At 38.2% G+C, this 23886-nt stretch overlaps 1 protein-coding gene across 1 annotated transcript in view; it reads left to right on the top strand.

Moving 5' to 3' along the window:
• Positions 1–517: 517 nt before the first annotated feature.
• The window catches only part of AASS (aminoadipate-semialdehyde synthase), a gene marked incomplete at its 3' end in the record, with an annotated part of 41248 nt that continues 17879 nt past the window's right edge, over positions 518–23886 (top strand). Inside the window, exons 1-12 of the mRNA XM_084229592.1 lie at positions 518–748; positions 5050–5226; positions 6209–6293; positions 10794–10861; positions 10970–11116; positions 12009–12087; positions 12212–12339; positions 13756–13904; positions 15681–15800; positions 16180–16291; positions 23304–23363; positions 23576–23643. Of these exons, the coding sequence (XP_084085718.1) occupies positions 539–748; positions 5050–5226; positions 6209–6293; positions 10794–10861; positions 10970–11116; positions 12009–12087; positions 12212–12339; positions 13756–13904; positions 15681–15800; positions 16180–16291; positions 23304–23363; positions 23576–23643 (1403 nt within the window). The 5' untranslated portion in view covers positions 518–538. The remainder of the gene's footprint in view (positions 749–5049; positions 5227–6208; positions 6294–10793; positions 10862–10969; positions 11117–12008; positions 12088–12211; positions 12340–13755; positions 13905–15680; positions 15801–16179; positions 16292–23303; positions 23364–23575; positions 23644–23886) is intronic.

The following is a 23886-nucleotide window of genomic DNA, read 5'->3' as shown; positions in this document are numbered from 1 at the left end:
TACTTTAGAACATTTAATAACAATAAATTAGTAGAAAAATGACTATGTGCTAGAATGATTTTGAAGTGTTAACATTCTATTTTTGTATGTATCTTGTTGAGCACCGACTGGCCGGCAGCTGCAAACACACTTTGAATAGTTGAGGGGAGCAGGCAGAGACAAGTTCGATTCTTGAACCCTATTAAGGAATTCCAAACTTCATGCCATCAAAATTGTTATCTTCATGCATCCGTGTTGATTGAAACTTGTGCTGAATGGAATTTTGATACAACATAGATTTAAAAAGCCATTTTGTGAGCATCCCATAAGTTGCTCAGTGCTTTCACTTTTGCAAATAATTAACAACTTATGTGGAAATTTCATTTGTTTGGGCTAAGCACACTTTGTATCGGGTTCTGCCTTCCTCTTCTCTGTCATTATCCCTGAAACTGGCTGGATTTTACAGCAGATTTCTCAGGAGACCAGAACTGATCTGTGAGTCTTCTTGCTCTCCTTGTCCGGCTCTCCTGCCTTGTCTTTACAGTCGCCAGATTCCAAGATGCTGCGAATACAGAGGATCAGACTGGGCCGACCTGGGCTCAGCCTCTCCATCCGTCTTCACCACAAAGCCGTGATGGCTCTGAGGCGGGAGGATGTGAACCCCTGGGAGAGAAGGGCACCTCTGGCTCCCAGGCACATCAAGAATATCACCAATCTGGGATACAAGGTCTTAATCCAGCCTTCCAACCGGCGGGCCATTCATGATACGGTAAATTTCCCAATTCTTTAAATACATGGAACTAAAATGAAACTGTATATGAAAAGTAAGGATCATCCGAGTGAAAACAGAATGTTTGCTAGTGTCATTGAAATACCACACGGTGATATGGCTTCCCGTTGGTTATCAGCAGAAGTCAGCCCATTTGTATTCGTTTTACCCCATCCCTTTTTCCTGCTGAGGGGCAGAGGGCTGGCTTTTAGAGATGATACTCTTCAGTCATGCTCGCCAGCCATGACCCTGCTTCTGGACTGGGGAGACAAAGGTCAATGAGACACAGTTCTTGCCCCTAGCGAATGCTTTGTTGAGTCGCTGGCTCATGAGTGTTTCCCTTGCCAGCCATTGTGAACCCTCCAGTTCATCCTTCTGTTTATTCTTCTCAATAATCTTGTGATGTTGATTCGACTCTTTATCCTGTATTAGACATCCCCATACACCTGTGTTTTCTTCCCCTAATCATTTGAAAATAGATGGCAGATATCATGATTATACCACTAAAACGCTTTAGTATCACCTCCTAGAAATAAATCATTTTGCTCCCTAATCACCATATGGTTTTCCTACTTGATTCCATGATACCATCTTACACCATCCGTGTTCAAATTCCTTCTTGTCTCAAATGTCTTTATAGTCTTTCATTTTAATTGAGGCTCAGTTAAGTTTTGCTGCATTGATTATTGTGTTTCTGTTGTTCTTTTATTATTATAATTAGAACAGAATCCCTTTTTCATTTTTGTTTTAGTAATGACTCTTTTTTACAAGTCCGGTTGTCTTGTAAAATGTTTTGTTACTGACTAGAACTAGTCTGGTTGTTTCCTTGTGATTAGATTCAGGCTTACACACTTTTGTCAAGAATATTACATGTGGGCCTCCCCGGTGGCGCAGCGGTTGAGCGCTGGGTTGCGAAGCTGCCTGCGGCCTCTGCGGTGCCGGTTCGATCCCCTGCTGCTCCCCAGCCACTGGAGGAGGGTCCCACATGGCACGCAGACCTCTCCTGCCGCCCGCTGCTCCCCTCAGCAGTGTACTTCAGTCCTTCTGCCTGCTCTGCTCCCCGCTCTGGCTCTGGTGAATTCTCTCACCCTCCCGTGCTTCTGACTGTACCCAGTGCATGTATAAACAAAACAAACAAACAAACAAACAAACAAATAAATAAAACATGCCTCCATCAAAAAAAAAAAGAATATTACATGTGCTATATGCTCTTCCCATAAAGACACAAATACCAAGTCGTCACATGCTTAGGAATGTGTGATCACTGTGCTGAGATGCTCACCACCAGTTCTCTCCACCAGTTCTCCCTTTTGTAAAAGCAACTTTCTCCCTTTGTCATTGCTGAGTCCTGTGTGGCTGTGCTGAGACCTATGAATCGCCTGCTCCTTAACAATCTTTGAACTAATACTGTTGTTTCCATTGATAAAATCTGCTTGAATCTATCTTTACCTGGTGGCTGGCAAGTGATGACTTTCTGATTTTATCTTTCTTCTAAGTTTATTTGCTGATCTACTTCTGTAAAAAAGAGATTTCCTGTAATTTCTCACTTTTTTCTTTCCCTTCTTATATCCTTGTGGATGCATGTACCTTTTCAATGTATGATAATCTCTTAACCATTATTCTTTTTAATGTCTTAATTATCCCAAACGTGGGGAAGCAAGAGTCCCCTAATGAGGTTCATATATCCTTTGGACATGAATTCATTTATCCCAGGGCTTTCTTATCTTTATTCTATCCCACACCTGGAATTACCTGTTTAATTAGTGAGTACTGATTTCTCTTTGCATATAGAAGCCAAGATTTGGTATCTGATGTGAAGCATGTTTTATTGTTACTGAGATACTGTTGCACTTGAGCCCTGTTAATAGCTAAAAATATACAGACACATACATATACACATGTATTATTTAATCATGACTTAATCCTAATATTTCCAATTTAAATTTAATATTGCATATTTTTCTTATCTCTAGAATTTTATATTAGTGTCTGTTTCCTATAGCAGTGGAAATTTTTTTTTTTTTTTTTTAGCAGTGGAAATTTTAATTCATGACATTGGTGCATATTTTTTGCTTTATCCTTTAATATATGGTATTTAATATTGGAATCAAAGCTAAAATTCCAGCTGAAAATAAGCCTATTAATATTTAATATTTCACAGGAGGTTTTCTTTTTTACATTTAGGACATAAGTCAAAAAGACTATTCAGAATGCTGTGTTCAAAAGTTTTTGAAATTAGCTTTTCTGTGGGTTACATTGTTAATGTGATGTCCAGTTGGATTCATTTGTTTTTGTTCCTATTTAATTTTAATGTCTTTTAAATCCTTTTTGATTTAGTTTAATTGTCTGAGTAGGTATAGCATTTACACATTTCAAATGAAAAGTTTTGATAAAAACATTTAAAAAATTTGTGACTCAGAGAAGTCTTACTCTCTTAATTCCTTACACCCTGTTCCCATCCACGCCATAGTTTACTATTTTCTTTAGTTTCTGATCTACCATTTCTGTTTCATTTTGTAAGCACTTGCATGTTTGTATTCTAATTTTTGATTCATTCTTATACAGAAGTGATACTTTACATACTTTTTCATACTATACTTTGTTCAATCAATGACGTATACTTTTTCATACTATACTTTGTTCAATTAATGACGTATTCTAGAAATGACTCCGTGTTAGTTTATGGAGATCTGCCTCATTTATTTTAATGACTGTGGTAACTACTCTGTTGTCTGCATGATTTACTGTGGTTGATTTCACCAGTCTGCTATCAATGCGCAAATGGACTGTTTTCAAAGAAACCAGGTAGAAATTATATGTTCTTTTAACTACATTTCTTGTCATCTATACTTTCTTTTAAAGCAAATTTCTAAGGGAGATTTATCCTCATTTTATTCAGCCATCACTTCTGATGCTCTTTTAATTATGTCCAGATCCTGCTACATTTTCTTTCTTTTTTTTTATTACTATGGAAAAAATTATTTACTGGTTTTTAAAAAATTCTCTTCATTAGTTTTATCCAGGAACTAGATAAAAAATTGAGTTTTAATGTGGGAGGTGATTTTTGAAGGAAAGCATTTTTATAATTGGTTTTCAGATTTTTTTTGAGGATGTTAAGATGGAAATTTCCTAAGAATCAGTGAGAATTTTCAATATTTTTTCTTTCTTTATATTTTTTTTTCAATTTTAATTTTGATTTTTGTGTAGAAGAACTGGGGTATAGGCCAGAGGTGCAGGGGGTGAGAGGATTCACCAGAGACAGAGTGGGGAACAGAACAGGAAGATTTACTGAAATGCACTGTTGAGGGGGAAGCAGCGGGCAAGACAGGAGAGGTCTGCTGCACCATATGTGGCTTAGCTCCCTGGCTGGGGATTGAACTCAGGCCATAGTGGTGATAAGACTGAGACTTAAGGCAGTAAAACAGTAGGCCACCAGGGAGGCCCTAATATTCTTTTGTTGAAATAGTTTGTAACTTCTCCCTGTCTGATTTGTATAGTTTTAAAGAATTCTTTCTGACCAATTTACAGATAAAGTAGAAATCTGAAAGAAACTTAAATAAGGGACCAGGAAAATGAATATAAGAAAGTGAAAATCAAAATCAACAGAAAACTATGAACCAGAGACACTTTTTGGGGGCTGGGGGGCGGGAGGGGAAGGATTGGGGTCAGAATGGGGCATTTGCAATTGTATGGGGGAATATAAAAATAAAATTTATTATTTAAAAAAAAATAAAAATAAAATGTTAACAAAACTTTAAAAAAAATAAAATTTATATAACTTTTAAAAAAAATAAAGAAAGTAAAAAAATGTATAAATGTATTTCTCCATAATTATTTAAGATAAGTTAATTTTTCCAGAGAAAGTGAAATTTTACTATTTCTCTAATATAATAATAATATTAGTTCTATAATAAGATCCTGCTACATTTTCATTTAAAAATCTAAAGTGACTCTCCATTTCCTCTATGTATGATGTGTGCAATCTCAGTTAAAGGTGTAAGATGGGAATAATATAGTACTTACCTTGTGGGAGCTTTATGAGAATTAAATGAGATAATTTGTGCAGAGTTTAGTTAAGTATATAGTAATTCATTAATAAAAGACAATTACTTTATCCAGTATAGTTCGTAATCCCATGATAATATTATCTGCTTCCAAACTGATTTTCCTGTTATGCCCTGAACAACTTCTTACTTTCCTCTTTTCATATTTGTATATTTTCTTCACTTGCTGTACTTATTAAAGAAAACATGAATACAAAAATCCAGGGGAATAACTTTTCACCAAAATTACATTCCTAGGAATATGTCAAAGCTGGTGCTATTCTTCAAGAGGATATTTCTGAAGCTTCTCTAATTATGGGAGTTAAAAGACCCCCAGAGGAAAAATTAATATCCAAGAAGACTTATGCATTCTTCTCCCACACAATAAAGGCTCAGGAGGCCAATATGGGCTTGTTGGATGAGGTTCTAAAACAGGTAATAAAAACAGGTAATTAATGACCAATGTTCATAACTGTTAACATATACATATTAAATTTTACTTTTAACTCTCAAGTGGAGTTTTAGTTTTCTTTCAGCATCTAGGAGATACATCATGTTATTCACCTCATTAAGAAAGGTGATGATGCAGGAAACAGAGCATGGAGGGTGGTCTTGGAGGAGATGGACAGGAGCTGGGATCTTGCTCACAGGGATTAGTCTCAGGAGGCACTTCATTTCTTTGAGACGAGAAGGAAGTGTTATAGGACAAGGAGAGGGGCAGCCCAAAACCCCGCAAACCTGCCTATTCTAAATGGGTTCTGCCATCCGCCGCATCAACACAAAACATAGGAGACTTTAATGGGAAGGAACTTTAATACAACTAGGAAACAATATAGGTAAGTCAAAGAGTCTAGTTTCTAAGTGAAGCACCAAAAGTTACCCGTCCCCTCGTGGGTAAAAGTCCATCCAAATGGGATTGGCCCAGAGCAAGGCCCCAAAGCCTGCTACAAGTCTAAAGCATCTTCCAGTGGGGACCCACAGAAAAGGGTCACAAACAACCGGACAAGCCTGGAAGGAAAAGAGCAAAATCAGCATCAAGATAAAAGCTGCCATTGTCACCTCCCCACGGGTCTCACCCACATCTGTGTCACCCAGTCCACGACCAAAAGACAAGCGCAGTTTCTTCATGTGTCTCTAGGCTCCACGCGCCTCCTCCAGGTCTCCTGGCTCCATCCTGCTTCCTTCCTCAGTCTCTTCTTCAGCTTCTTCTCTCCCTGCTCAGCTCCACCCTTCCTTGGGTGGGGCAGGGAACCTGGAACCTCCCCCTTTCCTGGGGACCACCCTGTTACAGAAGGACGTAAGGATGAGTAGGGCTGTAGATGTATTTGTGGATTATATCAAGCTAAAAGTTAAAGTCATTCATTTGTGTTCTTTATTGAAATTAAGCTGGTTGAGAAAATTTTCATCATTTCTTTAGGAAATCCGTCTTATTGATTATGAAAAAATGGTGGACCCTAAAGGAGTACGTGTGGTGGCCTTCGGGAAGTGGGCAGGTGTGGCAGGTGAGTGAGCCAAGGCTCTTACATCACCCACTTTTCAAATATCCTGGGGAGCAGCTGTGGGTTTCTTTTTTTCTGTGCCAAGAGGATGGGGGTGTTCATTTTTACCAATAAAACTGAAACTGGGACTATAGTTCAGAATGATGAATGTCAGGGCTATCGATAAATAGAATTAGGAGGCAAATCATCGAAATATACTTATTTTAAAACACATTAAAAAAAGAGCAGGGAAAGATAATAACTAAGGCTGGGTTCTAACTTTTCAGGTAGTTCTGTTTGGAAGATCAGAAGGAGAGGTTAGTTCAGTGATGAGATATTGGGGAGGTGAAGAAAGTGAAAATGAAAAAGAGGAAAGAGGTAGCAGACAGAAGTCTACGCAGGAGCAGGGGAGGAAAGATAAGAGCAGGAGTTTAAGGAAAAATTAGTTGATATTTTGCCCCAGTTGGTACTTTGAAACTTCTTTAGCTGAAAAACATCACAGTTCTGTATTAGGTAAGAGGACTTGAATGTCAAAGTAAGGGAGGTTATGAGTCTGGCATTATTCTCCTATCTTGTTACATAAAAGAAGAAAGGTTTCCATTGTTGTTTATGTCACTACTATTTCATCTTAAGCTTCCTGCCTTTGCCTTTTTGAGATTAAGCTCGTATTAAATTACATTTCTTAAAAAGTATGGTTGATAATATCATACTATTTACTTTTACAAAAATACAGATTATTTGGAATCCTAGACTACTTTAAAAAATACTGCTCTCTTTCTACCTTTCACTCAAAAGACTTACTGAAATCTGTTGGGAAATTTTACAATATTATCTACTTTTAGAAGTGAACAATTGCAGTAATTATATGTTGTTATCCTATTATTTTACCTTAATCCATCTGCTTCTAAAAACAAAAACAGCAAAGTATTGAAACTCAAATTCTTTTTGCCTAACATACATGCATTGTTTTTTATTCTAATCACTGCACATCTTTTCCCACCCAACACACAAATCTGCTCTATAAAAGTAACTGAAAACATAAATTTCTTGTTATGGAAGGAGGCAGGGGCATCTCAGATGACTACTCTTCTCAAGGCCTTCGAGTGATAAACCAGATGAGGGATTTGTGTCTGCAGAAAATTAAAATATAAGAAACTAGTTGACGATTCAGAAGCAGCAGCACACCTGTGAGTGGCCGTGGTTCTGAGAGAGGGTGCACAGGAAGGTGGAGAGGGCACTCAAGTGGAGTTAACCATGGAAGAGCCTTTCTTTAAAAAAACTGCTTTTCAAGGGCCTCCCTGGTGGCAAAAGGGGTTAAGTCTCAGCACTGTGAAGCTAACTGCAGCCACAGCAGTATGAGTTCAATCCCCATCCAGGTTGCTGACCCACATGGTGCAGCAGACCTCTCCTGTCTTGCCTGCTGCTCCCCTCAGCAGTGTATTTCAGTAGATCTGCCTTGTCTGCTTCCCACTCTGTCTTTGGTGAGTCCTCTCACCCTTTGCACCTCTGGTCTACACCCCAGCTCTTGTATGCATAAATAAATAAAAATAAATCTTAAAAAAAAGAACCCAAACTGCTTTTCAAGATCAAATCTGCAAATGAATAAAAATTATTCAAGGGTGTAGAGACTAAGAGTAGAAGTGTGCAAACCCCAAAGAGAGAAGGGGAGAAAGAAGTTTTGAGGAATAGAAAGTTCAGTACAATTGGAATGGAGATAGAAAGAAGGTCATGTGAGAGCCTCCCCGGTGGTGCAGTAGTTGAGCGCTGGGTTGCGAAGCTGCCTGCAGCCTATGCAGCGCTGGTTCGATCCCCAGCCGCCGGGTGAGGGTCCCACATGATCCACATGGTCCACATGGTGCACAAACCTCTCCTGCCAACCGCTGTTGCCCTCAGCAGTGTACTTCGTCAGTCTGCCTGCTCTGCTCTCCGCTCTGACTCTGGTGAATTCTCTCACCCTCCTGCGCTTCTGACTGTACCCAGTGCTTGTATAAATAAATAAATCTTTAAAAAAAAAAAAAGAAAGAAGGTCATGTGGATTTTGGAAATGTTTAAATCTATAGGACCTGGTGACTTATTGAGTGTGGGGTTCAAAGGGTGAGGGAGAGGCTGTGAAGGGGACATCCAGATCACTAAATGGCAGCAGTTTGCTTAGTTCATATTAATCTTAGGGAGGAAAGAAGAGAATGTTTAAAGAAAAAACTTTTCCATATTTTGATAAAGTTTATAAGCCACAGACATGTGAAGCTCAGTAAACTTCAAGCAAGAAAAAAGCACAAATAAAACCACACTTAGAAACACCATCATAATATTGCTAAACACTGGTGATAAAGAAAAAAAAAATTAAGAACAGCCAGTGGAAAAATGGGTACTTTAGGTATTAGAGAACAAAGGTAAGAGATATTACAGATATCTAGCCAGAAAATTCAAGTCAGTATAATATGGAATAACATCTCTAAATTACTGAAAGAAAAAAATTGTTAAACCAGAATTCTCTACCCTATATCTAAAAGATAATACCTTTTAAAAGACATATTTCAAAATGAATGAAGATGAAATAAAGACTTCTTGGTTAAGTAAATCTGAATCAAATCATCCGTGTAGAAGAAGTATTAAAATTCTTCAGACAGATGGAAACATGGATTGAATTGAAGGAATAAAGCACATTAGAAAAGGTGACATGACATGTAGATAAGGATAAAAGACATCATATCTTCTTAAAAATGTTTCTTCAAAAGATAATTTTTAAAAAAATAATGTATTGCAATATTTATAACAGATATAGAAGTAAAACTTGTGCCACCAGCAACACAAAGAAGTAAAATGTAAGCATAATTTTGTGAGGTTATTTCATATATGTAAAGTAGTATATTATTTGATAGTTGACTATGATAAGCTAAATATGGATATTCTAATCGAGGACAGCTAATAATGGAAATAAAATGTGACATTATGTAATATACAATCCATACAATAACGCAGGAAATGGGCCAAAAAGAACAAAGAGCAGATGGGTGTAAAAGAATGCAAATAGCAAGCAGGTAAGATTTAATCTAGCAGCATTAAATTCAACTCTACCAACTATTATATTAAATCCGTGTTAAAAACTCCAAATTTTAGAAGGATAAAAAGGTAAGACCTGACTGGATTCTGTTTATAAGGACACAGATAAATTAAGAAAAGATGCCACATGTGGGCAGTAAACTGGAGTGGCTGTGCCAGTTTCAGACCCAGGTATAAGTTCAAGACAAGAAGTATTACCAGAAAGAAAGAGAGATATTTTAAAAAGACAAGAGGGTCAGTTCTCCAAAACGATTTAGCAGTCCTAAATATGTATGTACCTAATATTGGAGCTTCAAAATCCATGAATCAAAAACGGATAGACTTAAAAAATAAAATAAACAATCTTCCAATATGTTTGGAAATTTAAATTTACAGAAAAATACCCTTTCCTGTAATTGTCTATGGTGGTGGGACTATTTTGTATTATAATGTTGGTGGTAATACAGGTGCATACATCTGTTAAACAGTTATCAAACTGTTCATAAATGGATGCATTTGATTGTATGTAAATGACTTAAAAGCTGAGCAGAGAAAAGATAAAAGAACTTGGGGTAGGGAGGGGGTTCCTTCCTAAAAAGGAAAAGCAGAGAAAATGGAAGTTAAAGTCTTAGCTACAGGCATGCTGAGTGCTCGCTATTTGAAGGAGATCTAAATTGAGACATCTGTAAGGTGGTTGGCTAGGTCTTGAAATAAAATATCTGAGTTGGGTACAGACTTGGTATTATCTGCATGTGACTAGCACTTGAAATTTAGGACTGGGTAAGATTAGCTGAGGAGAAAATGTAGAGGTTGAAGAGAATAGGGCCTAGGACAGTATCCTGAGGATGACTGACGTATAAGGACAAAGCAGAGGGCAGAGATAACAAAGGAGTGAGCTTGGGAAGAGGAGCCTACAGAGATTAGGGTGGAAATATTCAAGTCAGGGATGCTGAGGGAAGAGAATTCCAACAAAGAAGGGGTTTGGATCTGCTAAATAGATCTGAAAAGTAAGTCAAGATATGCGAAGTACCGGAATTCAACTATTTAGGTCACTAAAACAGTTGATGGAGGTCTTAGGGTCAAGAGGATCTTTATTTGTTCATTTGTTTTTGGCGTGGTAGGAATGGAAGCTTGGCTAAAAGTTAAGAATGAACCAACAGAGGGAAAGTGAAAGGAACAATTCAACAATGAATTCCTTAGGGAGGCGGAGAGGGATGGGATCTGTAACAAAGATGGAGATTAACTTTAGATAAAGGACACCCCATGTTAGCAAGTTTGAAAGTGGAAGGGATCGAGGCAGATGCAGCAGGGTTAGGGGTTTTGAGAGAGTGCAATTTGAAAGTGAAAGTTGAAATGGGTAAAATGACTCCTGGGGCCCTTTCCAAGCTGAGCTGCTCTGGTCTGCTTCTTCAGGGCACCCAGCAGGGTTGAGAATGGGCAGGGAATAGTTTCAACACCTTCCAACTAATTGTCTTTCTGTAATAGGGATGATCGACATTTTACATGGAATGGGTTTGAGACTCCTTGCTTTGGGACATCACACACCTTTCATGGTGAGATGTTTGTTTTGTCTAATTTTTTTAAAAATACATATCCGACTTTAAGAATGGAAAAAGGCCATAGATGGTAGACTGACATGAATCACGTGTGCTTGCTTTCAGCACATTGGCATGGCTCATAACTACAGGAACAAAAGTCAGGCCGTGCAGGCCATCCGCGATGCTGGTTACGAGATATCTCTGGGTTTGATGCCAAAATCAATAGGTCCCTTAACGTTTGTGTTCACAGGCTCTGGTAATGTATCCAAGGTAAATCCCACCTGTCCTCTTTCCATGGAGCAGCCTGAAACTCTGAAACTAATCCAAAGGATGTGGACATTTTGTGGGCATATCAGAGCCCGGCCTTTTCATGATTGCTCATTATAGTTTTGCTACTTTTCTTGCCTGTGTAATTTTCCGTTGCAAAGAGCAATGAGGACCCCACATTCTTTTTCCTTGCTTTTATTTCATTCCAAGCTATCAGAGACTGCAAATTTTTTTTCCCTTTTCTTTTCTTTTTAAGGGATCTCTTATTACTAATGGTATCCAGAGTTTCTTTGGGTGATCTCTTTTAGTGAGATGTCCCTGAGTTTGAAATGACCCCAGGATTAAACTTTTCAAGATGACTTGGAGTTTTGTCAATAAGATATTAGGAAGATTAATTCCTGACTGGAATGAACACTCTCTTCCTTCTAGAGCTGTTTGGAGAAGACTACATTTGGAATTTCCCAGAGTGACTTATAATTGTAAAATAGGTCTTAGAAAAATACTTTACAAATAGAACATCACTGTGTGTATTGTACTGTGAGACAGAAAACAAATTCTTCTGTTGGAAATGTAGTTTCACTACTTAAAATAATTTCTGCACTGGAACAAAAAGTAAATAGAAATATTTTGTTATGCTCTCATTTTTCAATGCTCTTGTTTCTGCCATTTAGCTTAAGTAAAACAATTAAAATCTCTTCCAAGTGCTGTTGAAACTGGAATAAAAGCTGGTTTGCAAACTGCATGTTAGAAAATCATCTGTACTTCTGAATTGTAATCCTGGGTGCAGGGAAGGATATGGAAGTTAAATAATTTGGGGAAAATGAGATGGAATTCTTAAGGACATTGTGTTGGCTCTTTTCCTAAAAATTGAATTTTCCTTGTGTGTTATTTACAGGGAGCCCAAGAAATCTTCAAAGAACTACCCTGTGAATATGTGGAGCCACATGAATTAAAAGAAGTTTCCCAAGCTGGAGGTAAGAGAGGCAGGGAGGGTGACTATCTTTTACTGTTTTTCACAGTTTCTGTGTTATAATATTTTATCACCATAAATCTTTATCATATGTCACCCACTTTACTAATTTCTTTCTCCTCTACAAGACCTGAGAAAAGTGTACGGGACGGTGTTAAGTCGCCATCATCATCTTGTCAGGAAAACAGATGGTGTATATGATCCTGGAGAGTATGACAAATATCCTGAGCGCTACATAAGTCGTTTTAGTACTGATGTGAGTATCATATCCAGCTTTTGAGTTGGTTGCTCATGCTACACTGTAGTTAGACTGATATCAAGGAGAGGAGTTCTGAATATGGACATTGGTCTTTAGTTTCCCACGCTGACTTGGTGTGAGTCCTTTGGGGATCTTGAGTTAGCAGTAGGAATTGTTGGTTTTCTTTAAAGTTTGGAATGGCCTTTGCTTAGTGCTCTTTGCTTTGGTGGTTTCTGCCCTATGCTTCACTGTCTCTTTTTCCACTGCAGGTCTGCATGTGCCCAATAGCTCTGAACCATCCCCCATGGATTACTATTTTCTCTTATTTGTCCTGGACTAGTTAGTACTGTTGACTAGGTGCAATGTCAATGAAGCTTGATATCAACATATGTGTATTGATTCTATGACCACAAGTTGCAATCATAACCTCAACTAGTTTTCTTGAAATGCATGCTGTAGATTACAGGAGGTTAGGGTAAAATAGTATGACTGTATTAGCAGAAACTCATCCCCATTTTATAAAAGAGTTGCTTACACTTAAAATCCTTCTGCTGGGGAAACATGATCTCATCTTGTAAGATGAACAATTTATTTGTGTGTTCTGTAATTCAACAGTCCTTCTCAAAACAAGCTAACAAACAAAAGACAAATACAACAAAAAGTGCATGCATTTACATGTTTTAAATAATTTTAAATATGTCTGAACAATATAGCATTTTTAGATACTGATATTCAATTTAGATATTAAAGCAAGTAGAGCATTTTATAAAGAAGCACTCTTCCTATAACTTGAGAATGTCTATTTCTATCAAAAACAGAGACTTGAAAAACAAAAACAGTGAAAAAGTTTTAGACTGAAAATCTTGAATTTGTAAATTTCCATCCCTTTTCTTTCTCCCAGTCAGAATTACTGGTGATTGGATGCATCATAAAACTTATAATGACCTAGTTACCACATATGCATGTATATAGTACATTTGTCTATGGAGCTTACAAATGTTATCTGATTTAATTTTCACAGCATTCCTTTGAGGAATGGGGTACGTATTATCCCCATCTAGCAGGTAAGGAACATAGAGCCCAGAGAAGTTGAGGTAGCATGATTTAGATAACACTCTATTGGTGGTTGAGCTGGAAATAGAGTGCCAGTTTATCTAACTCTCTATCCTTTCCTTTTTCTTGGCTATGCAATACACCACAGAACAAAAAAATATGTTTATATTTATATTCATTTATTTCTATATCATGGGGTAATTCTACATTGAAATTTGGGTGGGTATTTACTTTGCCTCAAAAGATGGCACTGACCTGAAAAACAAGGTCAATTAGAATTAACATGAAGTTATTTCTCATGGATTTTACTGAACTCTCTTACAGTGCATTTTGTGAAATAGGCTATTTCCTATTTTGTTGAACTTGGAACTTGCTTTACAGATTGCACCCTATACAAGTTGTTTAATTAATGGTATCTATTGGGAACAAAATGTCCCTCGTCTACTAACCCGTCAAGATCTTCAGAATCTACTGGCTCCAGGCAAGTCCGCAGGTGTTGGTGTTGAAGGCTGCCCTGCATTACCACACAAGTAAGGACTTCACTTCAGCATTGATAGCAGTTTTTATAAGCATTGCCCAGTCTTAGGATATCATATATAGAGATCCACATAGCGCAGGACTTGAGTGTGACTAGTGTGCCTTATCCTTAACTTATGTGACTTCACATGCAACTCAAAACTAACCCTGTCGGATGGTGTTATATTGTTTTTCCATGTCTTTAATCTTTTATTCTGATTTTTTTTTTCTGAAATTCATGAGGCTCTAATTTCTTGTGTTTATGATTTTTCTCCCTTCTACTAGAATTTAATCTCCTTATGATAATATCCCCATTTATCTTGGCATAGTCCCTCATACATTGTCTGACATACAGCATACATTCAAATGATTATTAAATGTTCAATTAATTAGTTAATGAAGAAATAGTTGTGGAAGTCTGATCTGCTTAACACTCTGCTAAAGGGCCTCCCCTGGTGGCGCAGTGGTTGAGCGCTGGGCTGCGAAGCTGCCCACAGCCTCAGTAGCACCGGTTCAATCCCCGGCCAGCGAGGGTCCCACATGGTGCAACAGACCTCTTCTGCCGCGCCCGCTGCTCCCCTCAGCAGTGTATTTCAGTCAGTCTGCCTGTTCTACTCCCCGCTCTGGCTCTGGTGAATTCTCTCACCCTCCCGCTTCTGACTGTACCCAGTGCTTGCATAAATAAATAAATAAATCTTTAAAAAAACAAAACAAAACAAAACAAAACAAAACACTCTGCTATGCTGAAGGATAGAGAAGAGTGAAAAAGTAAAAGATAGGTTACAGCCCTCAGGTGTGTCGCTGGCACCAAATAAGTGCCAAGGGAATGCTAGGAGCAGTCAGTACCACAGGAGTTTAGAAGAAAGTGAGAATGCTCGCCTTGGCAGTCTTAACAGGAGGATAACGAGAATGAGAATTTCAAGTGACAGGTTTGGTGCTTGGTAGATATGGAGTCACCAAAACACAATGGAAGACACAGTGAGTGGGGTAGTCTAGCTCTAGGGGAGTATTTATCTAGACACACAGGTAGATGGTAATTGGGCAGGAACATTGTGATCAGCCTTCAAATGCTGAGCTGAGACACATGTTCATAATTCTAGAGATCTTTAGGTAATGGCATGCAAAATTATTTGGTACTAAGCGAGGTAAAGGTAGTATAACTGAGTCTTCCTAAGTTATTTTTTTCTTTTAAGATTTATTTATTCATGCATACAGGAACCAGGGCACAGTCCAGACGTGCGGGAGGGTGAGAGGATTCACCAGAGACAGAATAGGGAGCAAAACAGGAAGACTGACTGAAAGACACTGCTGAGGGGAGCAGCAGACAAGACAGGAGAGGCCTGCTGCACCATGTGGGTATCTCCCTGGTCGGCTGGGAATTGAACCCAAGGTGCAGAGGCTGCAGACAGCGTCACAGCGCTATGCTCAACCTGCTGCTGCACTGGGGAGGCCCTTCATAAGTTATTTAGAGTTGGCTAAGTAGGTTAACTTGTCATCTACATTGAAAAGTATTCCGGGCCTCCTGGTGCTTACCACAGGCTGTGTTTTTTACACTGACTGTATAGATAGAGGAGGCAAAGTAATCCCACCCCATATACACCTCAGTCCAGGCCCTTTGCCTGGTCTGTATTGTGAATGGGGGAACATGTAGTTGTGGAATAAAATAAAAAAAAAAAAAGAAAGAAAAGTATAAAAAAAGAAAAGTATTCCGGTACCTTTTACTTTTATTCATTTTTAATCCTGGATACTTCAGAGTTCACGTTCTCATCTAAGTATTGATGTTATTCCAGACTCGTGGCCATATGTGACATTTCAGCTGACCCAGAGGGCTCGCTAGAGTTTATGACGGAGTGTACCACCATAGACCATCCCTTTGGCATATATGGTGCAGACCAGCAGATTAATAACAGGTGAGTTTGCTAAAGCTGTAAGATGGCAAAAGATACATAATAATACATTATTTGCTTACCTTGAGCTACTAGTCTCAAATACTCAATATTTTAGATCTTTATAAAGTCTATGCATATTTCCAAAGATATGCTCAAAGATACAAAAAATTTGGTTGAAAAACCACATGCAAGTTTGAACACTTCAGTGCACATAAACTATATTTAAATGGAAGATGGGTTGCTGAAGGGAAAAATTCTTTCTGAAAGTCTTATTTTCTTGTATTCATGATGCAACATTACAAATGATTATGAAGCAAATATAATGGAGTAAACATCTGGAAGACTTAGAGTTTACAAGTAACATTTTGTACATATGAATAAAGCATATTGGTTCTCCTAGTGTTCAAGGCTCTGGGATTCTGATGTGTTCCATTGACAATTTGCCGGCACAGCTTCCAATTGAAGCTACAGAATACTTTGGAGACAAGCTTTACCCTTATGTTGAAGAAATGGTAAGCAGACTGGTAGCATCTTCAACAACTCTGTGGCTTTCAATAGATTACGGAGAAATCCTTTCGACGTTCTGGTCTTCTGTGTCTAAGAAATCTGTTGTAAAATGAAATGCCAGCCCTTCCCTAAAGTACTTGCTGACACCTTGTATCCTGCTTACCTGTCTCATGGGGCATATGAACATGAAACTGCCTTCCTAATTGCAACTGTCACTCATTTGTATGTTTTATCAAGAATGTTTATGTCATGTAAGGTAAGATTTGCTTTGTTTTCAATTCTTTCTTGCATCTTGGGGCATTTTTACTGTGCTGTAATTAATAGATTAAAAAAATCACAGATCTAGAAAATTTTATTGGAGTTCTTCAAAATGATGGTTTATTATTTTCATCTATTTTTCACTGTGATGGTAATTGGCTGCTGAAATACTATGTTATCTAAATTCCATTTTCCTTGCCAAAAATAAGTTTTCTTATTTCACTATTTATCCTAAGTGTTCATGCTCAACTTGCTTTATGCCTAGTGTTGATGACAGTCTTCCTCTGGCCATGATTCCAAAGACATGAATAGTGGCTCTTATCTTTTTCATCCACAGTTCACTAAAATGAGACAGTAGTTAATGGGGCATAAATAAGTGAAACTTCCAGTCTCTGCTCTTCTTTTCTTTCCCATGCTACTCCATTTTGACTGTTTGCCTTCTTCCTGTAATATATCTATGAAAACAGATAGCCAGTGTTAGAAAATGCAGACAGCAGGTATTGTCATGGTTGGGTACAATATTATATTGTACCTACTAAGTGCCAGGCAGTGCTGAAATTCCTTTATGTATGTATCTTAATTTTTTTTTTTAAAGATTTTTATTTATTTATTTATATAAGCACTGGGTACAGTCAGAAGCGCAGGATGGTGAGAGAATTCACCAGAGCGGGGAGCAGATCAGGCAGAAGGACCGAAGTACACTGCTGAGGGGAGCAGCGGGCGGCAGGAGAGGTGTATGCGCCATGTGGGACCCTCGCCCGGCGGCCGGGAATCGAACCAGCGCTGCAGAGGCTCCGGGCAGCCTCACAACCCAGTGCTCAACCGCGGCTCCACTGGGGAGGCCCTGTATCTTAATTTTTAAATACTCGTGAGAACCCTAATTGGTAGATACCATTATTAAACCCATTTTACAGATTGGGAAACTGAGTCATAGAGAACAAGGCAGAAGGATTGCTGATACAGGGCTGGATCTATAAATGTCTGGGACTGGTGCTGAGGGGCTAAAGTAACAAAAAATGGAGTGTCCACATGCCTGGCCTTCCCAGAGACATCAACTTGTTTTCTGACTTAGCGGGTCATTCATTTCCTTTCTGAGACTCAGATGTTTCACCTGTAAAATAAGATGGTTTTAAAATATAATCTTATCCGCCCTTCCACGTTGTAACATACTCATAATATCTAAGTGATTGAAAGCCATGTGTGTATTAAAAAAATAATTATAGATTTACCCAGATGTTTACCTTTTTCGAAGTTTTTCCCCCTGGCATATCTCCCTGGAGACCAATTAAATTCCTTTAGCCCTTTCAGTGAGTATTTTATTTCAGATATTCAGTGTTCAGTCCTAAAATTTCTATTTGGTTCATTTTCCTGTCTTTCTCTGCTGCGAATTTTTACCATTTACTATGAGTATATTTTTCTTTATCACATGGAGCATAGTTAAAAGGCCACTTTATAATCTGCCTCATATTTTAAAAAATTCTGGGTCAATTTGGTATTGAATTCTATTAAGGATGGGTCAAAACATAGTTTTCCTGTTTTCTTAACTGGCATAATTTTGGAGTGTGTCCTGGATGGTATGAACATTACACTCTAGTGATTCTGGGTTGTGAAATTTCTGTAAAAAAATTTTTTTTTAGCAGACTATTCATTTGGTTAGACTTAAACTAAAAATCCTGTGTCATCTGAGTTGGGAGTATGGATGTAGCTCACGTGAGAGTTAGCTCCTTATGGCTAATTGTAGTCTGTCTGGGCATGCTCAGTTTAAGGGTCACCGAGGGACTTGGGCAGATCTTACATAGAAGTTGGACTTTTATCTTTTCTGGGTCTGCCCCTTCTGGCATCTCCTCCTCCCATTCTAGAGACTGGTTGCTCTGGGCTCCATCCTGGGTCCTCAGGTCAGAAAGTCAGTGAGCTTCCTGTGAGTCGCTACTGTCTTGTACCCCTACTCCTGTGCCCCTCAAAGCAATGCCTAAAGAATGGGGTGTCAATTACTGCACTGGAAATTTGTTCCAAGCTGTGACCTTTCTCCCCAAACCACCTGCTAGCCTTCATTTTCTGAAACTCTTAGATAGATAGCTAGTTTTCTTTGTTTTTTTTTTTTCTTGGTTTGTTTGTTTTGTTTTGTTTTAATCCACAGTTTATAGTTGTTATTAGCAAGAGGGATGGTCTCTTAGAGTTCTGGCCAGCACACCCAAGACGGGACACATCCTAGTCACAAGGCATCAAGGAGTCAAGGTCACTCCAGCAGAGGGTTGGAGCATCTAGAAGAGATGAGTTTTTGGCTCTCACTCATTTTAAAAATTTTTTTTTTATTTTTTACATCATTGTTCATTTTTAAACAATATTTGCTTCCCTCCACCCCCTCAAGTGTAGTCCCCATAGAGTTTCCTTCACCAATGCACCTGTGCACCATCACCTCAGTCCTGTGCTCCTCCCTCCCTCCCTCCCTCTGATCCCTCTCCTGCCTTCTCCCCTGCAGTATGTCTCTGATTTATGATTGTCTGTTTTTGCGTTGTTGTGTTTTGTACTATTATTTTTTTTTAACACTGATGTCTTATTTGGTTCCCCTATATTCCTACTATAAGTGAAACCATCTGATATTTTTCTTTTTCCTTCTGTCTTATTTTACTGAGCATAATTTCTTCTAGCTCCACCCACATTGCTGCAAATGGCATGAGTTTATCTTTTTTTTAAAAAAGATTTATTTATTTATGCATACAAGAGCTGGGGTACAGGCCAGAGATGCAGGGAGCGAGCGGATCCACCAGAGACAGAGTGGGGAACAGAACAGGCAGATTAACTGAAAATACACTGCTGAGGGGAGCAGCGGGCGAGACAGGAGAGGTCTGCCTCGCCACGTGGGTTTCTCCCTGGCTGGCCAGGAATTGAACTCATGCTGCCGAGGCTGCTGATTGCTTCAGTGTGGTGCTTAACCCCTTGTGCCACCAGGGAGGCCCATGAGTTTATCTTTTTTGATTGCTGAATATCTCACTCTTTTTTTTAATGCTAAAATCATGTATTTTAGTGCAATTCTTACCTTGTTATACCAGGTGATAGAAAATATTGAATTACTGATATACTTTGTGCATGGATTTGACTGTTAATGTCTTGACATGTCTTTTCAGCTTCTGGAATATCATTTAGCATGGTAAGAAGTTGTTCTAAGACATTTTCAACTCACAAATTGTTATCTTTCAAAATTTCAGCTCTGGTTTTCCTTTCTTATTTGCTCTTCATCAAAACTGTCATTCGTTCAGTACAATTGATCTCTTATAATGGCAAGAGAAAAGCAAGTCAATCCAGTGAGTTCTCAGTAAGGTGTGATTGAGAGTTGACCCAAGTAATTAGTGAGGGGTAGATGAATTTCTTAGGTAAAGTCTTTATTTAAAGAACAAAAAGTAAATTTTGTGCGTAGTATAAAATATTAAAGTGGGCCTCCCCGGTGGCGCAGCGGTTGAGCGCTGGGTTGCAAAGCTGCCCGCAGCCTCTGCAGCGCCGGTTCGATCCCCGGCTGCTCCCCGGCCACCGGAGGAGGGTCCCGCATGGCGCGCAGACCTCTCCTGCTGCCCGCTGCTCCCCTCAGCAGTGTACTTCGGTCCTTCTGCCTGCTCCGCTCCCCGCTCTGGCTCTGGTGAATTCTCTCACCCTCCCGTGCTTCTGACTGTACCCAGTGCTTGTATAAATAAATAAAAATAAATCTTTATAAAAAATATTAAAGTGTCACAGATTAGTGATACAGAGCTATACAGCATAATAAATCATCAGAAAACATCCAAGTGAAAACTATATAAGTAAATAAATTGAACAATGTTACCATCCTAAAAACCCTCTTCATCTCCCCAGCACTCCCTCTATTCTCCTTACTATAGGTACCTACCATCCTGACTTTAAACTGTGGCATAGTTTTTTGCCTTTGGGGGAAAACTTATATAGATGAAATTGTGCAAGATGTATGCTATTGTGTCTAAAACTTTCATTCAATATTCTTTTCATTCAACTTTCATTCAATATTATTTTTATATGATTCATCATTTAGTTTAACAATAATGTCTTCCTTTTCATTGCTGTGTTATAGTTCAAGATGTGAATACGTCAAGATTTATTTATCTGTCTCCTGTTGATGGGTTCTTGGGGTTGTTTTCTGTTTGTGGTTTTTATTAATAATTCTACTATGAATTTTTAGCATGTCTTTTGGTATTCATATGTACATAATTCTTTTGTTTCATTTATACCTACTCTAGATTTGCTGAGTTTTAAGGAATATTCAATTTCACTAGTTCCAAAAGCTTTTCCAGAGTGCCAGAACCACTCCCATCAGTATCATAAAAGGGTCCTGTGCTCCAAAATCTCAATATTATGCTTTCATAATCTCTTCATTTAGCTATTTTTTTGTATGTGTAGTTGTATCTCATTGTAGTTTTTATTTGCATTTCTCTAGTGACTAAAAAGATTGGGTAACTTTTCTTATGTTTCTTGAACCATTTAGGAGTGTCATCTGTGCAGTGCTTTTCAAATGTACTTGCACATTTTCTGATTTCTCCTTTTATCTCATACATTTGTGAGTTTGTTATATAATCTGAATTATATGTGATTATGACTGTTGTACATATCTCTTCCTTTCTGTGATCCTTCTTCTGTTAATTTCAGCCTATTTTTTATTTTTCCTTCTTGCATTAGAAGCAAATGAATAGAAGTAAAATCAATACCCAGAGCATCTTTTTCTCTTTTGTGATCATAAGAGGGAAAATTTCAATATTTTAGATTTTATCATATCAAGGAGGTTTCTAAGCATATTATTATTATAAATGACTACTGTATTTAATCAGATGTATTTTCTATATTCATTGAGAGGATCATGTGACTTTTTTTTGTTTTTTTTTTTAGATTTTTTTTTAATAGAGGCATGTTTTATTTATTTATTTATTTGTTTGTTTGTTGTTTGTTTGTTTATACATGCACTGGGTACAGTCAGAAACGCGGGAGGGTGAGAGAATTCACCAGAGCCAGAGCGGGGAGCAGAGCAGGCAGAGGGACCGAAGTACACTGCTGAGGGGAGCAGCGGGCGGCAGGAGAGGTCTGCGCACCATGTGGGACCCTCCTCTGGTGGCCGGGGAGCAGCTGGGGATCGATCTGGCGCTGCAGAGGCTGCGGGCAGCTTCGCAACCCAGCGCTCAACCGCTGCGCCACTGGGGAGGCCCTCATTTGACTTTTTTCCTTTGCTCTGTTAACTATGTGAGTTTTATCTGTTTTTCAAATATCAAACCAACTTCAATTCTTGGAATCCACTCAGCCTGGTTGCAATGCATTAATATTTTATTTATAACCAGAGTCAGGTTGCTAATGAATATAACAAGATTTATCTGTCTTACATTTGGTAGACATTTGAGGTTGCTTACTATTTGGAGCTATTGCTAATAATTCTATTATGGAAAATTTTCACATATATTCTGGTACACCTGTATACATTTTTCTGTTAATTTTATACCGTGATTTATTTGATTTAATAGTATTACACAAATGTTCAAGAGCGAGCTTAACCTATAACTTTCTTTTCTTCTAATGTCTTTGTGTCTTTGTCAGGTTTTGGCATGAAGGTTATGTTGGCTTCATAAAACAAGTTGGAAAGTATTTCATTTTGTATGGTGTCAGAAATATTTTTCATGAAATTGGTATTACTTTCACCTGAGAAACAGAGAGAGAGAGAGAGAGAGAGAGAGATTGTCTCAAGGGCAACAGAAGCAACCATAGTGACTTAAATGACCTTTACCCCTGGCAGTCTATGCAACAATTACATACCTTAGCAGAAAAAAGGAGGACAGGAAGGTCGCTGTGATATTAACATGAGAGATGTGACTTGGTTGTTGGCCATTTAGCTCATTCTTGAGATAATGGGAGGAACATGGATGACTACTTTTAGGTCTACTTGGTGAAATCATTTTCCCTGCTACTTTTGAGATGGTGACATGCTTATATTGATCTGAGGAAGACTCCGTAGTGTAGGGTGGGTGGGCCTGCTGCCTGGAAGAGCCATTTTCTACTTCTAATAGAATAGCCTGAGTGTTTGGGATGGGATGGAGCCCTCAGAATAGATTATGTCCATGAAGCTTGTGATGGTGCTCACATACTCATTTAACTGGTGGGAAGGAAAAGCTTTTTCATGTTTCCAGCAAGCAAAGAGATTGTGCAGCTGTCCTGTCATCCTCATTGGTTCTGCATTCAAGGATTTAACCAACCACAGATGGAAAATACGTAATATGTAGCTATGCCTATGGTGGTTCTGTATGGAACATATACAGATTTCTTGTCATTATTCTAAAAATAAAATAGTTAACAACTATATTGCATAATATTCACATTGTATTAAATATTATAAGTAATCTCTAGATAATTTAATGTATTTGGCAGGAAGTGTGTATGTAATATGCAAATACATCACCATTTTATATAAGGGACTTGAGTGTCTGCATTTTTTAGTATCTTTGGGGTCCTGGAACCAATCCCCTATGGATCCTGGGGGGACAACTCTAATACCCTTTAGTTTTACAATTGGAGATCGTGCTAAAATAACATATCCTTGGGAACAGATCTCATTACCTGTAGAAGGCTTCTATCACCAATTATTTATATTTGGTGATGTTCAGAAAACTGCTTACTTAATTCTTTTATCCCCTTTTAATAAGGGATTTAATAAGGATAAAAATACCAAGAAGCCTTCTTTGCAGTGTTACAGATCTCTTACCAATCTCATTTTCCTTTCAGATATTATCAGATGCAACAAAGCCTCTTGAAAGTCAGAATTTTTCTCCTGTGGTGAGAGATGTAAGTCATGAAAAATAATTCTTTCCATGAACATGTTTTTTTCTGCCACCCTTGTCTTTCTTCTCTCCCTTCTCCTTTCTCTCTCTCTCTCTTTCTCTCTCTCCTTTGTCTCTTCATCTCTGTCATCTGTCTCTTCTCTATTAGTCATGAGCCCATGTTTTGGGGACTAAAATGTGGATACTAAAGAAATGTCTTGTGTCATATACATTTAGGCAGTGATTACATCCAATGGTATATTGCCTGATAAGTATAAATATATCCAGAAACTCCGAGAGAGCAGGTAAGCATTATTCTTATCTTGGATCTGATGAGTATTTTTAAATGCTTCAATTGTGAGTTCATGATACTAGCTTTATACAGAATGTAAATTTTGAAAATGTCTGTAAATATAGGAAATCCAAACAAAATGATTAGCTGAAACCAGTGTGGATTATGTTTCCATGAATAGTAGTGCATTGCCATTTTGGCTTTCTAATATTTTACGTAGAATAATATGTAAGCAAAAAAAAGTCCAAGAGGTTGT

This window comes from Talpa europaea, assembly GCF_964194135.1.
Source record: "Talpa europaea genome assembly, chromosome: 3".
Taxonomy (NCBI): domain Eukaryota; kingdom Metazoa; phylum Chordata; class Mammalia; order Eulipotyphla; family Talpidae; genus Talpa; species Talpa europaea.
This window is presented reverse-complemented; position numbering and strand designations above follow the sequence as displayed.